General features: G+C 35.8%; 1 protein-coding gene across 4 annotated transcripts; it reads left to right on the top strand.

Moving 5' to 3' along the window:
* The first annotated feature begins 5788 nt into the window (after nucleotides 1-5788).
* Nucleotides 5789-12614, top strand: LOC107643956 (uncharacterized). Of its 4 annotated transcripts, none has more exons than XM_088488715.1 (16): nucleotides 5789-6109; nucleotides 6265-6371; nucleotides 6476-6573; nucleotides 7895-7995; nucleotides 8123-8201; nucleotides 8308-8368; nucleotides 8446-8492; nucleotides 8614-8706; nucleotides 8819-8909; nucleotides 9940-9988; nucleotides 10218-10334; nucleotides 10424-10571; nucleotides 11643-11735; nucleotides 11824-11892; nucleotides 12085-12127; nucleotides 12345-12614. In XM_088488715.1, the coding sequence occupies exons 2-16, from the start codon at nucleotides 6317-6319 to the stop codon at nucleotides 12443-12445; spliced, it is 1245 nt and encodes a 414-aa protein (XP_088344841.1). In that variant the 5' UTR covers nucleotides 5789-6109; nucleotides 6265-6316; the 3' UTR covers nucleotides 12446-12614. The 4 variants fall into 4 exon arrangements, with proteins under 4 accessions (XP_088344841.1, XP_088344842.1, XP_088344843.1 ...); XM_088488716.1 differs by having other exon boundaries at nucleotides 5801-6109; nucleotides 6290-6371; XM_088488717.1 differs by having other exon boundaries at nucleotides 5814-6109; nucleotides 6274-6371.
* The last annotated feature ends 547 nt before the right edge of the window (nucleotides 12615-13161 follow it).

Raw genomic sequence — 13161 nt, 5'->3', positions numbered from 1 at the left:
TAGACATGTCTTCTTTATTATGGTTGAAATTCACTCCCCTTTTCAACATTTGAAATTGTTGAAGCGAAAGGTGCTTGTTAGTATCATGGAAGCAAAGGGGCATAAGGGGAGAATTTGATTTCTATCCTCGATGCAGGGTGCTTGTTGTAAATTAATTGATGCTTTCAATTAGGGTATTACGGTTGAGGTTCAGTTAGATAATTTGATTTGGAGGTGTAGTGATATTTGTGGTAGTCCCAAATTTAATATGAGGGTTCTCCTTTGGGAATCTAGTTGCATAGTCCTTGGTTTTCCAAGGGCGTTGGATTGTTCTTGATGATTTTAATGAAGTCATCTTTTCTCATGAATATAAGGGTTGTCACTTTTTGAGTCTAAGAGCAGATCGGTTTGCTTCTTTATTAGGGATAGTAATTTGTTTGACCTGAAGACTATTAGAAGAAGATTCTCTGGGTACAGGAGGGTGAAAAATAATATTGAGGTGGCAAAAAAGCTTGACTGGGTTTATATAAATAGTGGTTGGTTATCTCTTTTTTCAGAAGCCTGTGCAGAAATTTTAAATAGACTTCAGTCTTACCATTGTCCTATTCTGGTGCATTAAAAAGGTCATCCTCAGCTTAAAGGGAGTAGACCTTTCTGGTTTGTTGCAGCTTAGGCTATTCACCCCGGGTATAGGGATATTGTGAACAAGTCATGGTGGTCTGGCTTAGTTGGATTCATGGCAAGCTGTCGAAAGTCCAGAAGAATTCCTTAGAATTTAATTCAAAGGTGTTCGGTAATATTTTTGTTAAAAAATGTGAATTAAAGTGCCAAATTAATTCTTTACAAAGGTGTTTGAAAGTGATGGATAGCATTTATTTGCGTCAGAAAGAGCAACAGTTGATTGAAGATTATAATAATACTCTAGTGCAAGAAGAGCTCTTGTGGTTTCAAAAATTCAGAGAGCAGTGGGTATGGTTTGGGGAGAGGAATACAAAACTCTTTCATGTTCAGACTCTTGTGCGACGAAAGTATAATAAGATACATGGCCTTTTGCTCAAGGATGGAGTGTGGGAGATTGATCCAGAGGTTCTAGCTCGGGAAGCAGAGTCTTTCTATAAAAGCTTATTCTGTTAGTTGAATATTGTTGATTTGAGTTATCTTGGTGATGTGCCTCTTCCTTCTCTAATTGAGGAAGCTTGATATGATCTTACAGTGCCAGTTACTATGGAGGAAGTTAAGACAGCTGATTTTCACATGAACTCTTTTAAGTTTCCAAGCCCAGATGGGTTTTAAGCTTTCTTCTTCAAGGAATATTGGGTGATCATTGGTTCGGATGTTTGGAATATGGTTAAGCAGGCATTCTCCAGTGTTGCCGTTAATCCGAGGATGATGGAGACTTTATTAGTTCTGATTTTGAAGGTTAAAACACCGATATCCATGAAGAATTTTAGGCCAATGAGCCTTTGCAACATGGTTTACAAGATCATCACGAAGGTCCTTGTTAATAATCTCTATCTTTATCTTGCGGATATTGTTGGCCTTCTTTAAGGAGGGGTTTATTTTGGAAAGAAGAACTCCTGACAACATCATTATTGCACAAGAAGTCTTTCATTTTATGAAAAAGACTAAGTTAAAAAAAGATACTCTAGCCTTTAAGATTGATCTAGAGAAAGCGCATGACAGAGTTGTCTTGAGGGTTTTGGCCAAAACCCTCAAGAGATTTGGTTTTCCCAGTCCTATAATCAATCTGATTATGAACTGTGTCACTGTCTCCTCTTTGTCTATTCTTTGGAATGGGAATCGACTGAATGGTTTTACTCCTAGCCTGAGTCTACGACAAGGAGATTATATATCACCATATCTTTTTGTGTTGTGCATGGAGAGATTGGCTTGCTTTATTAATCATCAAGTTGAAATGGGCTTATGGGAGTCGATTGTTGTTTCTAGAGGAGGACCAAGAATATCTCACTTAATGTTTGCAGATGATTTACTTCTATTCTGTAAAGCTACAAAGAGACAAGTGCAAAATGTGATGATGGTTTTGGAAAATTTCTGCAAAACATATGGGATGAAGATTAATGTGGAGAAGTCTAAAACACTTTGCTCCAAGAATGTATCTGCAACAATAAAAGAGATATTCACTGGGATGTTCTCCATCAGATTTTTCTAGGACCTGTGTAAGTACCTTGGGATTACTCTTAACCATTATAGAGTGACCCAATCAGTTTTTAATGGTGTTCTGGATAAGATTCAAAGTAGACTCTACTTGGTCAATTCAGTAGTAGCTGCTATTCCTATGTACCAAATGTAGATCTCTATTTTCTCCAAAGGGATAGTCAGTAAGCTGAAGACTATGATGAGAAATTTTCTTTAGAAAGGTCAAGCTGATGGTAGAGATTTGGATCTTGTTAGTTGAAAGGTGTTGGTTACTCCAAATAAGTATGGGAGTTTGGGTATTAGAGATTCTTATTATAATATTGCTTTACATGGGAAGCTAGTTTGGACTTTTTTCCATTAGGCAAAAATAAGTTATGGGTCTAATTATTGAAAGCCAAATATCACTCCTCTCAAGATGATTATTTTGATTGTTCTAGGGACATGGACTCTTACTTTTAGAAGAGTCTATGGAAGGCTTGAAAAGTGTTGAAGAACGGGTTTGCTTGGTGTATTGGAATTTAAACAAGAATATTTTATTTTCTAACTGGAGGAGAGAGGAGAAACTATCTAATGAGATATATTATGTTCACATTTCTGATTCAAATCTCCAGATAGAGGATCTTTGGTTGTTTGGTAGGTGGCACTTGGAGAACCTTTATTCCCCTCTAAATCAGGGTCTGATAGGTAACATTCTTTCTTATAATCCAGATGTGCAAGTGGGTTCGTAAGTGGGTTGGTGTTAGTTCGGGTCTGCTTCAAAGATTTATGACTCACGCAATGGTTACTTGTGGTTATGTAAGAAGCAATTTGGTTGGGAGAAGCGGGGGAAATTGGCTTTGGCTTTGGCGACAACTTATTCTAAAGAAGCACAAATTTTTGGCTTGGTTTTGTCTTAGGAAGGCTCTGCCTACTGCAAGTTTTCGCTTCATGAGAGATATGTCGATCTCAGATAGGTGTCCAAGATGCCTTTCTTTTCAGGAATCAGTTTTACATTGTATTCGGGATTATCCGAAAGCTCAGCTTGTGTGACACAGGTTAGATATTTCTTGTTAGCTTCTGGATTTGAAGAATTGGATCTTGTCTCATAGCAAAGAGCATCATTTTAGATCCTTTTCGAGACTTTGTTAGATATGACGAGTAAGGAATAATAACATCTTTAATTCTCATGAGCCTTGGCCTCCGAAAAAAGTGATTCAGGTATCTTTAGCTTTAGAAAAGGAGCTTATGAGTCTTTTTGAATTGCAATATGTGTTTCTCTCTTCTACATTAAATGGCTCTTGGAATCCTCCATATGTGGGTACTTTCAAGATTAATTGTGATGCTAGTTATCCTAGTTCTAGTGATAGTGTTGATTTTTCTTGCATTATCAGAGATTCTAATGGGAATTGGCAACGAGGGTGTTTAGGAATAACTGAGAGTAATAGCATTCTTCAAGGGAAATTGTTTGTTATTTGGAAAGAATATTCTTAGCCTGGAATGTGAATCAACGAGATGTTATTTGTGAGACGGATTATATGGAGGCGTTTAATCTTGTTTCTAATAATCAAGATGGTTTTGAATTTATTGATCTGTTGGTGCTTAAGATAAGGGATATCATGAATTGGAATTAACATGTTGACTTTTGTTTGATTATGAAACATGCAAATAAAGTGACGGACATCATGACAAAGATGGCAATAAAGTTATATTATCACCAAGTGGAGTTTTTTCTCCTTAAGAGAAATTTAAAAGTAGTCTAAAGTACCACTGTACCCTATCGAAATAGTGTTTGAAATTTTAGTTTTTCTTTCTTGTTATTTGTTTAATTTTTTTTAAGTCACACAAAAAAAAACTCAATAAAATAGAGACTAATCCGTAGTTGATGAAAGTTTTATTTAAAATTTTGCAAGTCGATAAGTTGTTGTAGGTATATAGTAAGATCGGAACTTTCACACTTACTTAAACAATGAGTAACTACTCTTATAATTCAAACTAGTTAATTAATTTAGAGAAAAGGACAAATTAGTCCCTGACCTTTTACCCCGAAGACATTTTAGTCCCTAACCATTGGAAAATACTTTTAAGTCCCTGACGTCCTTAAAAATTAGACGAATCAGTCCCTCCGTCCATAAGCCACCGTCAGACCCAACGAAAAAGGCTGATGTGGCTCCCCCTTTGCTTACCTGGCATCACAGCGTCCCACGTAGCACGTTAGTGGGATGGAGCTTTTCAAAAATGGACACATAAGTCCCTGTCACTCAAAACGACGTCATTTTGTGTGCTGCCCTAATCTTCAAATTCGTTTGGGTTGTTCGTTTATGGTGGTAGCTGGTGGTGAGGAGAAGAGTTGTACAAGGCATAGTGGAATGCCCAAAGTTAGACAATTCAGCATGAAATTCAGAAAATACCAAGTTCTCTCAACATCTTCTTCTCCATTCATGAACCCTAACCCTCAATTTCACAATATCAAATAAATCATATCATAGCTATTAGCAAAACCTCATTCTGCCATTTTCAGCACCATACTTCAAACTTCACATAGTCTCAATCATGCCATGGAAACTTCATGTTTGGTTAGATCTAAGCAAACCCCATGGATTGGAAATCTAGCATTAGCAACATAAGAGCATAGATACTCCTAGATCTCTGGAATCTTGTCTTAAACTACAACTACAACTACAACAAATCCAATCTAATTCAACGAATTTTCCTATCTCCCTGGCAACACAATACAAGCTCTCCACAACAGTTAACAACAAAAAAGGATATAGCTCTCAAAATTTGCCTAGCTGGAAAGGAACCAGCCCCAGATCTCACAAAGTTACCTTCTTTTACTTCCACTTAACAACCCCAGAAACTAAACTAAACTACACCAAAGATATCTATTACAATCCTATAATAAAAATAGAAACTTTGAGCTATGTTCTTAATTCCCATCAAAACTCATTATAGGAATTGTCAATACTCTCAAGACTCCCCATAAAAGAAAAATAGAAAAGTAGAGAAAGAAGAAATCAAGAAACTCACAAACTGTGAAGGGAAGACTCCATCTTTAGTGATGGTGGCAGATTTTCCTTACATTAAGGGTGAAGCACCAAGACAATAATAGTAGCAGCAGTAACCTTGTGAAGACACAACTCAACCACCCTAAACCTTCACCATTTTCCTGTGCCCTTCTTGAAATGTTAGAAAGCGATAGTGGAATGCCCAAATTTAGACAGTTCTTCATTTCTTTGGAGTCATTGTTAAAATCCGTACAACTCTCTCCTCACCACCAGTCACCACCATAAACGAACAACCCAAACGAATTTGACGATTAGGGCAGCACACAAAACGACGTCATTTTGAGTGACAGGGACTTATGTGTCCATTTTTGAAAAGCTCCATCCCACTAACGTGCTACGTGGGACGCCGTGATGCCAAGTAAGCAAAGGGAGAGCCACATCAGCCTTTTTCGTTGGGTCTGACGGTGGCATATGGACAGAGGGACTGATTCGTCTAATTTTTAATGACGTTAAGGACTTAAAAGTATTTTCCAATGGTTAGAGACTAAAATGTCTGCAGGGTAAAAGGTTAGGGACTAATTTGTCCTTTTCTCATTCATTTATTATTTTTTATATAATTTGAGTATTTTTTATTTTATTTTTTTTTTATTTTTTTGGCATTCGCATATACTAGGATTCCTATTCGAATTTGGTATCTTCTGATTTGAAATCTGATATGGCTTTCACTCCAAGCTTTGCTCAGCAAAGTCAGAGCCAGATAAGATCGTAAGGAGCTCGTGCAAACTCTTAGGATCCCGCGCTCCTACTCCTTCTACACTTCCAACCTCATCCTTCTCAGATTCGTCGGACACAGCGGCACCGCAACCAACCACGCTGCAAATTTTAGTTTCCGCTTCACCGCTTCTGCGGATCTGCACCTGAACCTCTCCTCTGTGCTACACTGCTACTGCTTACTGCTCTCGTGCTCTATATTTATCTGTTCTTACTTGGTATCACTTTATCTCTATTCTTTTAATTTAAATTTCAAGTAGAGCAATGCCGTTCAGAACTTGTTCTTAATTAACATCAATCAACAACATTTTACCGAAAGTGATGAATGCAACTCCTCTAAGCTACCTTTTGTCTCACCCAAACTCTTTTTAAGCTGATTTAGAGGCTTCAAATCCCAGAATTTGATCAAACAAAGCTTTGAGGATATGGGGAGCTCGGAGAAGGTTGTTGCTGTGATCATGGTGGGTGGACCCACCAAAGGTACTTTGTTTTTTTCTGGAGATTTTTGGTATTGAGGAAAGTTAGAGTCTTTTATCACAATTGGTATTCGGTCTGGGTTCCAATTTTTGTTTGTTATGGTGCAGGGACCAGATTTCGGCCTCTTTCATTCGCCATTCCAAAACCCCTTATCCCTTTGGCTGGCCAGCCAATGGTTCATCATCCTATATCAGCTTGTAAGAGGGTATGCTTGATGCTTCTTTTTTTTTTTTTTTTATGTGTGTGTATGTTGTTGAGGATAGTAGTTGTTGTTGGTTCTTTTTTAAAAAAAATAAAAAAGAAAAAAGAAAAAAAAACTATATTTCACACTGTTGTTCCAACCAAATTGAGAAAACCCTAAAAAAGGAGGAACCTTTACTTTGAATTTCAATGCTGACTTGCTAAGAGAACAGGAAAAAAAATTGGATTTCTCAATGTAGGATACTGATGTATAGAGCAGAGCTGGGTCTAGGTTGATTGAATAGTAGACTTGTGTTTCTATATTTTTAGGAGAAAGAAAACAAAAAGGAAATTGAATTTCTCAATGTAGTTGCTGATGTATTGACTAAGTCTGGGTCTATAGAATTCAGAGAATCTGGAGATAGAGATAGAGATTGAGTGAATCTGAATGGATATTGTTATTCTGAGAATGATATGTTGTACATGAGTTTTGTATAGGGGATACAGAGTGGTATTAGGGTCTCTTATTACTTAGTCAGTTATGAATCTGTTAGTGACTGTTGTCACTTATGTTTGGTTGGAAGGAAAGAAATAGAGAGGAAGGAAATAGAAAGGAAAGAAAGGAAAGAAAAGAAATTGAGTGGATTTTTATTTTCTTTAGATGTGTTTGGATGGAAGGAAAATAAGAAGGAAAGAAATGTTATAAAAAGACAATTTTACCCTTATATTATAAAATATATTGAAAAAGTGAAGGGGTGGTATTGGAAGTAGAGAGGGAAAAATTAGTTTTCTCTCCATTTTCTTTCCAATGTTAGAGAGAAAAAAATTAGTGGGCCTATCCTACAGCTTCACTCTATTATGATCTTGCTTGGTTGAGTGGACCTGTGTTTGTTGAGTGGTAGGTGAATTCATGTTTATATATACACACACATACACTCACTCAATGTAGATATTGATGTATAAACCAACATTGGGTCTGGATTGATGAGTGGTAAGCATACTCAATCACTTCCCACTTCCCAGCATGCTGGGAGAGGCAGTCACAGTGCTAAATTAGTCATATTCTTGGTATTGGGATCTGAACACCGTGGTAAAGGTTAAAAAAAGAAAAGGAAAGAATGAAGATACTGATGTATAGATTTTTATTCGCTAATTTAAAGACACTATTGGGTTGTCCAATTGAAGTAGCTGACTCTATTTATTGGTACAAGGCTTAGCTAATGTTGTAATCTAAAATTCAAATTGTCTAAAATTCAAATTGAGTTTCCAGATTGATAATGGATGAAGCAGAGATGATATGAATGAAAAGTTTTAAATTATTTCTACTTAGTTTTTGTCTTCTACAGATACCCAATTTGGCACAAATATATCTGATTGGATTCTATGACGAGCGGGAATTTGCACTATATGTCTCTTCGATTTCAAATGAGCTGAAATTACCAGTAAGGTGACTACTCCTTACTTATATGGCTCCTTTTATCATATAAAAAAAATTAAATAAATACTTAAGGTATGCTTTGAAGCCCTGTTAAATTGCTGAACTGGCCATGGTGTGTTATTGGTATTTTATCTAGATACTTGAAGGAGGATAAACCACATGGTTCAGCAGGTGGTCTTTACTACTTTAGAGATATTATCATGGAAGACAGTCCGGTTAGAAACACATCTCCTACGACCTATTTTACATTATTTTGCTGGTTAACTTTATAAATGCTTTATGTCGAAGTTCTAACAGATGGACTGCATTTTTGTATTGCAGTCACATATCTTCCTCCTAAATTGTGACGTCTGCTGCAGTTTCCCGTTAGCATCCATGCTTGGTTAGTATGTGGTTATTAAGACAGTAGTTCTCCAGAGGTTCGACACTACTGACCTCTTTCTTTATTGTCTTTTGTAGAAGCACATATAAAGTATGGTGGTATGGGGACAATGTTGGTAATCAAGGTCGGTGCTTGAAACTATATTGCATACATATCCACGTCTATTTAAAGGAATGCAGATGCTTGTTTAATGCGAAACTATTTTTTACATTTTCCTTCTGTGGTTATATGGATTTCATGTGTAGGTTTCGGCTGAATTAGCCAGCGAGTTTGGGGAGTTGGTTGCGGATCCAACAACTAATGAATTGCTGCATTATACTGAGAAGCCTGAGACTTTTGTTAGTATTCAGTTTGGCTCGTATCTCTTTATTTTATATGAAAATAAAAATCCAATGCTGTAGCGTGCTTCTGACTATGCCTAGTGTAGACTAACCATTTTACAATATGCAGGTTAGTGACTTAATAAATTGTGGAGTCTATATTTTCACGCCCGATATTTTTTCTGCCATCCAAGATGTATCCACAAATCGAGAAGGCAGAGGTTGGTCTCTTTCTGTCAAAGTTTTGAAGGCCTCGATTTTAAAAGTGTCGTGTTCCATGATTTAGTTCCCTAATCAACAATATTTAAACAATAAATACCACATAGAACAAGCATGGTTTCTTTTATGGCTGGTTCACATCTTCAAAAGCACCACACAAACAAACATGTGTGCAGTCAAAATGATGCATCTTGTCCCCTGGTTTTCCTCATACAATACTTTCTTTTACAATATATTATTACAGGTCTCAAAATTGTTTACATTTTATTTTTTCCTTTATTATTTCTTTTATAGCTTTTGTCTTTGCTGAGAAAAATTAGGACTAAATTAGTTACCATGTCCAACCTTTCAAATTCCAAACATCCATATCAATTATACTCCTTTGCTCTTCCAAATTCCAAACATCCATATCAATTATACTCCTTGGCTCTTCGTTAGAGTATTGGCCTATATATTGCAAAATGGGAACGTCCTTATTTTTTCAATTTATGTAAAAAAAAAGGGGGGATAGTTAGCCTATGTGCCACATTTATCAAGACATGTACACAAATGTCTTATCAATTAGATATTTATATTGGATTTCCTGTTTGAAGGTAAAGGGCAAAATGGGAGAAAGAAAACTATTTGGAAACAAATAGAAGGACTTACCCTTAGCTGATTTTGTAATGAAGTCCTTTCTATTATTCATGTAAGAAAAAATATGGTATATTTTGATATGACACGATGGATGTCTGCATAGTAAAGCATTCTAACAATTAGACTTTCAAGGAAGGTCTATTTGTACTCGTTCTTTCAAACTCTTCTGCACTATATTTGATGCATGCATAACATTGAATTCGATGTGTCTATAACAAGCAAGTTTGAGAACAAGAATATCTGAATGCTTTCCTTTGATTTTCCCCCTCTTGCTCTGTCTGCTAGACTGCTAGTTAACTTTGTGCTCTGTGTAATTTGGCACCAGTGAAACTTTATTTTTCGTTATTTATTATTTCTTAAAAATTTCAGCTATTTCCTTTTGTTTTGACACTGCAGCCAATCTACGTCGTGTCTCCAGCTTTGAAGCACTCCAATATGCCACAAGGTTGATTAAACCCCCCTACTTTTTCTTTGTTTTGGTGTGTAGCAAATTCGAGGCAATTTTTTCAATGGCACTAATTGCTTATAAATATTTGACTCCATTGTTCATTCTTGATAATTCAGTGAAAAACCAGATGCAGCAGATTGATTCCCAAAACTTTTTTATTGCACATATTTCTTCCTTTGTAAAACTGCAATATCTTCAAGGGTTTTGAAATATGTTTTTCCTTCAGGAGTATTCCTCCAGATTTTGTAAGACTGGATCAAGATATATTGTCACCCCTAGCTGGAAAGAAGCAACTATATACATATGAGACAAATGATTTCTGGGAGCAAATCAAAACTCCAGGGTAGGCTTGTGCACTATCTTCATATTACTCTAAGCTTAAATTGTGGAATTTTTGGGATTTCACTCAGTGTGTATACATGGCATCAACAGAATATCCCTGAAATGCTCAGAGTTGTATCTTGCACAATATCGGCATACTTCACCTCATCTTTTGTCCAGTGGAGATGGTACAAGAAGTGCGACCATTGTTGGTGATGTATATATTCATCCATCTGCGAAAGTTCATCCATCTGCAAAGGTAGTCCCATTCTTGCCTGTATAAGATCATAAATCCTTTCCATTTTTAGACAAAAATAATAAGATTGAGGTAATACATTAATACATTTTCTGCTATATTCACTAAAGACCTGCTAAATGCCGAGGGATTAACCAGCTCTCCGCATTTTTGTTGAGATATGTTCCTATTATACGTAGGGTGTGTTTGCGAGTTTCGAGGTACTAGAAATCAGGATATAATCATATCATATCATATCATATCAAAGAGTATCAAATATTTCTCTCAGGAATCAGGATTAGCATTGATATTTATCATCATTCTCTTAGTAGTATCAGGGTTTTACTATTGTTATAAATAGATGCTAGTATTACTATCAGATAAGACACATCACATAGAGTAATATATTCTTTTACTAGGGATGAAAAGGTAAATTAAATTAAATCTCATAAAACCCCCCAATCTGGGAGAACTTGAAAATTGGGAGTTGGAAGGGTTTGGAGGGTTAACAAAATTTTCCAAAACCCTCGCCCTCCTAATAATAAAACTCGTGAACGAGGTTTAACCCTGCAAAGCCTTTCCCTCCCCTCCAAAATCAAACTTGTGAACACCCCCTTATTGTTTTCTATGGATATAACCAGTTATTATAGCTTCTACATTGAGAATTCAAGGTGTATCTTTTATCATAATGGGACATGTTCCTAAATCTGAAATGCAAAAATGCTTACCTAGAGTATATGATATTTCCAAATACTATGAGTGAATATATTATGCTAAAGCTCTTCTTGAGTCCATACTATTTACTATTCTCTGGTGTCTTGCCAGGAAAGGGTCTGAGAATTTTCAAAGGTTGTTCTTTGCTTTCAACAAATATTAGTACAAGGTTGTCCTTTTTGCTTTTCTTAGGTGTGTTCTCCTTAGATCTATTTCTTTGGTTGATTGACATGCCTTGTTATATGGCACAGTCTATTATTACCTACATGCTTTCTATTTCTTTGAGAATACCTTACCCTCTTTCCATTCATTCTTTTCTTTCTCATGATAGATTCCTTGTTCTGTAAAAAGAACTGTAAACTAATTTTGTTTATTCAGCAGATTGGTCCCAATGCTTCTATCTCGGCAAATGTTCGTGTGGGTGCTGGTGCCAGGTTAATCAACTGTATCATCTTGGATGATGTTGAAATTAAGGTACGGAACTGAATGCCTAAGATGTGTCTTCTTTACTACCTATAAACATTATGTATGTGTTATTTTTATTTTTTTATTCTCTTGACAGGAAAATGCAGTAGTTATAAATTCTATTGTTGGATGGAAGTCATCAATTGGAAGATGGTCACGAGCGCAGGCAAGTTCTGTGCATTTCTAATAGTATTGATAAAGTGGATAAAGCTATAATAGAGACAATTGGAATATAAAGGAAAATTTTCAACAATCAAAATTTCCATTACATTCGCAATTTAAATTGCCAATTAAAAAACTTATATACCATCCATTCAAGCTTTCTGTGGCTGACTTATAGTGGAATTGAGTGGTTCAGGCTGAAGGTGACTACAATAAAAAGCTTGGTATAACCATTCTAGGTACACTTCACTGCTCACTTAATTGCTTATTCCCTTAGTTTTGTTTTATTGGTTATTTTGATTTTGTAATGTATCAATGTATCTGGATACAATCTTGTTTCTGGGTAAACTGATACAAAAGTTACCAAATTTTTATCACTAGTTCTCAAATTTTATGTTTGTTGCATTCTCAGTACTACTAACCTTCTCTTTGTTCTTCCCTTCAATAATAATTTAGGAGAAGCTGTGACAGTGGAAGATGAGGTGGTGGTGGTTAACAGCATTGTTCTTCCCAATAAGACTCTTAATGTCAGTGTACAAGAAGAAATCATCTTATAATCCAGAGAGAAAGTTTATGTATAATGGACCACTAAGAAATGCTCCATTTGAAATATCATATCCTACTAGAGGCTCCTGGAATTTTTGGCTTATATATTTGAAAATTTGGCTGAGCAGGTAACAATGTAATATATTATAAAAGAAAACTGAGTGTTATAATTTTTGTTAATCTTGGGTATGCTTGTTAGTCCTATTGGCTGATATGTTTGTTGTTTGAATGAGATGGTTTTTATCACTGATTCCGTAAAAAAAATTATCATAGTAAAAGTTGTATTTCAGTTCAAAGGGAGAGGGAGAGAAAGCAAAAGTTTACTGTAAATTTCATACTATAAGTTCATTTCTCTGGCTTCCCCTTCAAGCTTCAAAACAAAATGTTGTCCTTGACTAATAGAAGATTACATAGAACCTCAACAAAATGTTTGGTAAGGACCATTTCCACTTTACTTAGTTAGGCTTTGTTTGTGAGTTTGGAGGGAAAGAAAGGGGAGAAAGTAATGAGTTTCCTTCTCATGTTTGGAGTATAAAAGCTGATTATAAAGGAGATGAGGTTTCGACATTCGTGCTAAGTGAGGTTTTGACAAATGCATGAAAACAAAACTCAGCTTTGAAAGAGAAAAAAGCTTCTATAGGAAAATGAACATGTAAATTACATAACACTGAAACGTGTATAAAATTATATGGTGCCCATGCTGAATGTTGCAGCTTAAATTCCTATG

This window comes from Arachis ipaensis, chromosome B5 (genome assembly GCF_059453495.1).
Source record: "Arachis ipaensis isolate K30076 ecotype BB chromosome B5, ASM5945349v1, whole genome shotgun sequence".
NCBI classification, from domain to species: Eukaryota; Viridiplantae; Streptophyta; class Magnoliopsida; order Fabales; family Fabaceae; genus Arachis; species Arachis ipaensis.
This window is presented reverse-complemented; position numbering and strand designations above follow the sequence as displayed.

Excerpts from the sequence above, each read along its gene's own strand:
- LOC107643956 (XM_088488715.1), top strand. The coding sequence starts at position 6,317 with ATGGGGAGCTCGGAGAAGGTTGTTGCTGTGATCATGGTGGGTGGACCC. Across the intron at positions 6,372-6,475 it reads GGTGGGTGGACCCACCAAAG|GGACCAGATTTCGGCCTCTT; the intron begins GTACTTTGTTTT and ends GTTATGGTGCAG. Across the intron at positions 10,572-11,642 it reads AAGTTCATCCATCTGCAAAG|ATTGGTCCCAATGCTTCTAT; the intron begins GTAGTCCCATTC and ends TTTATTCAGCAG.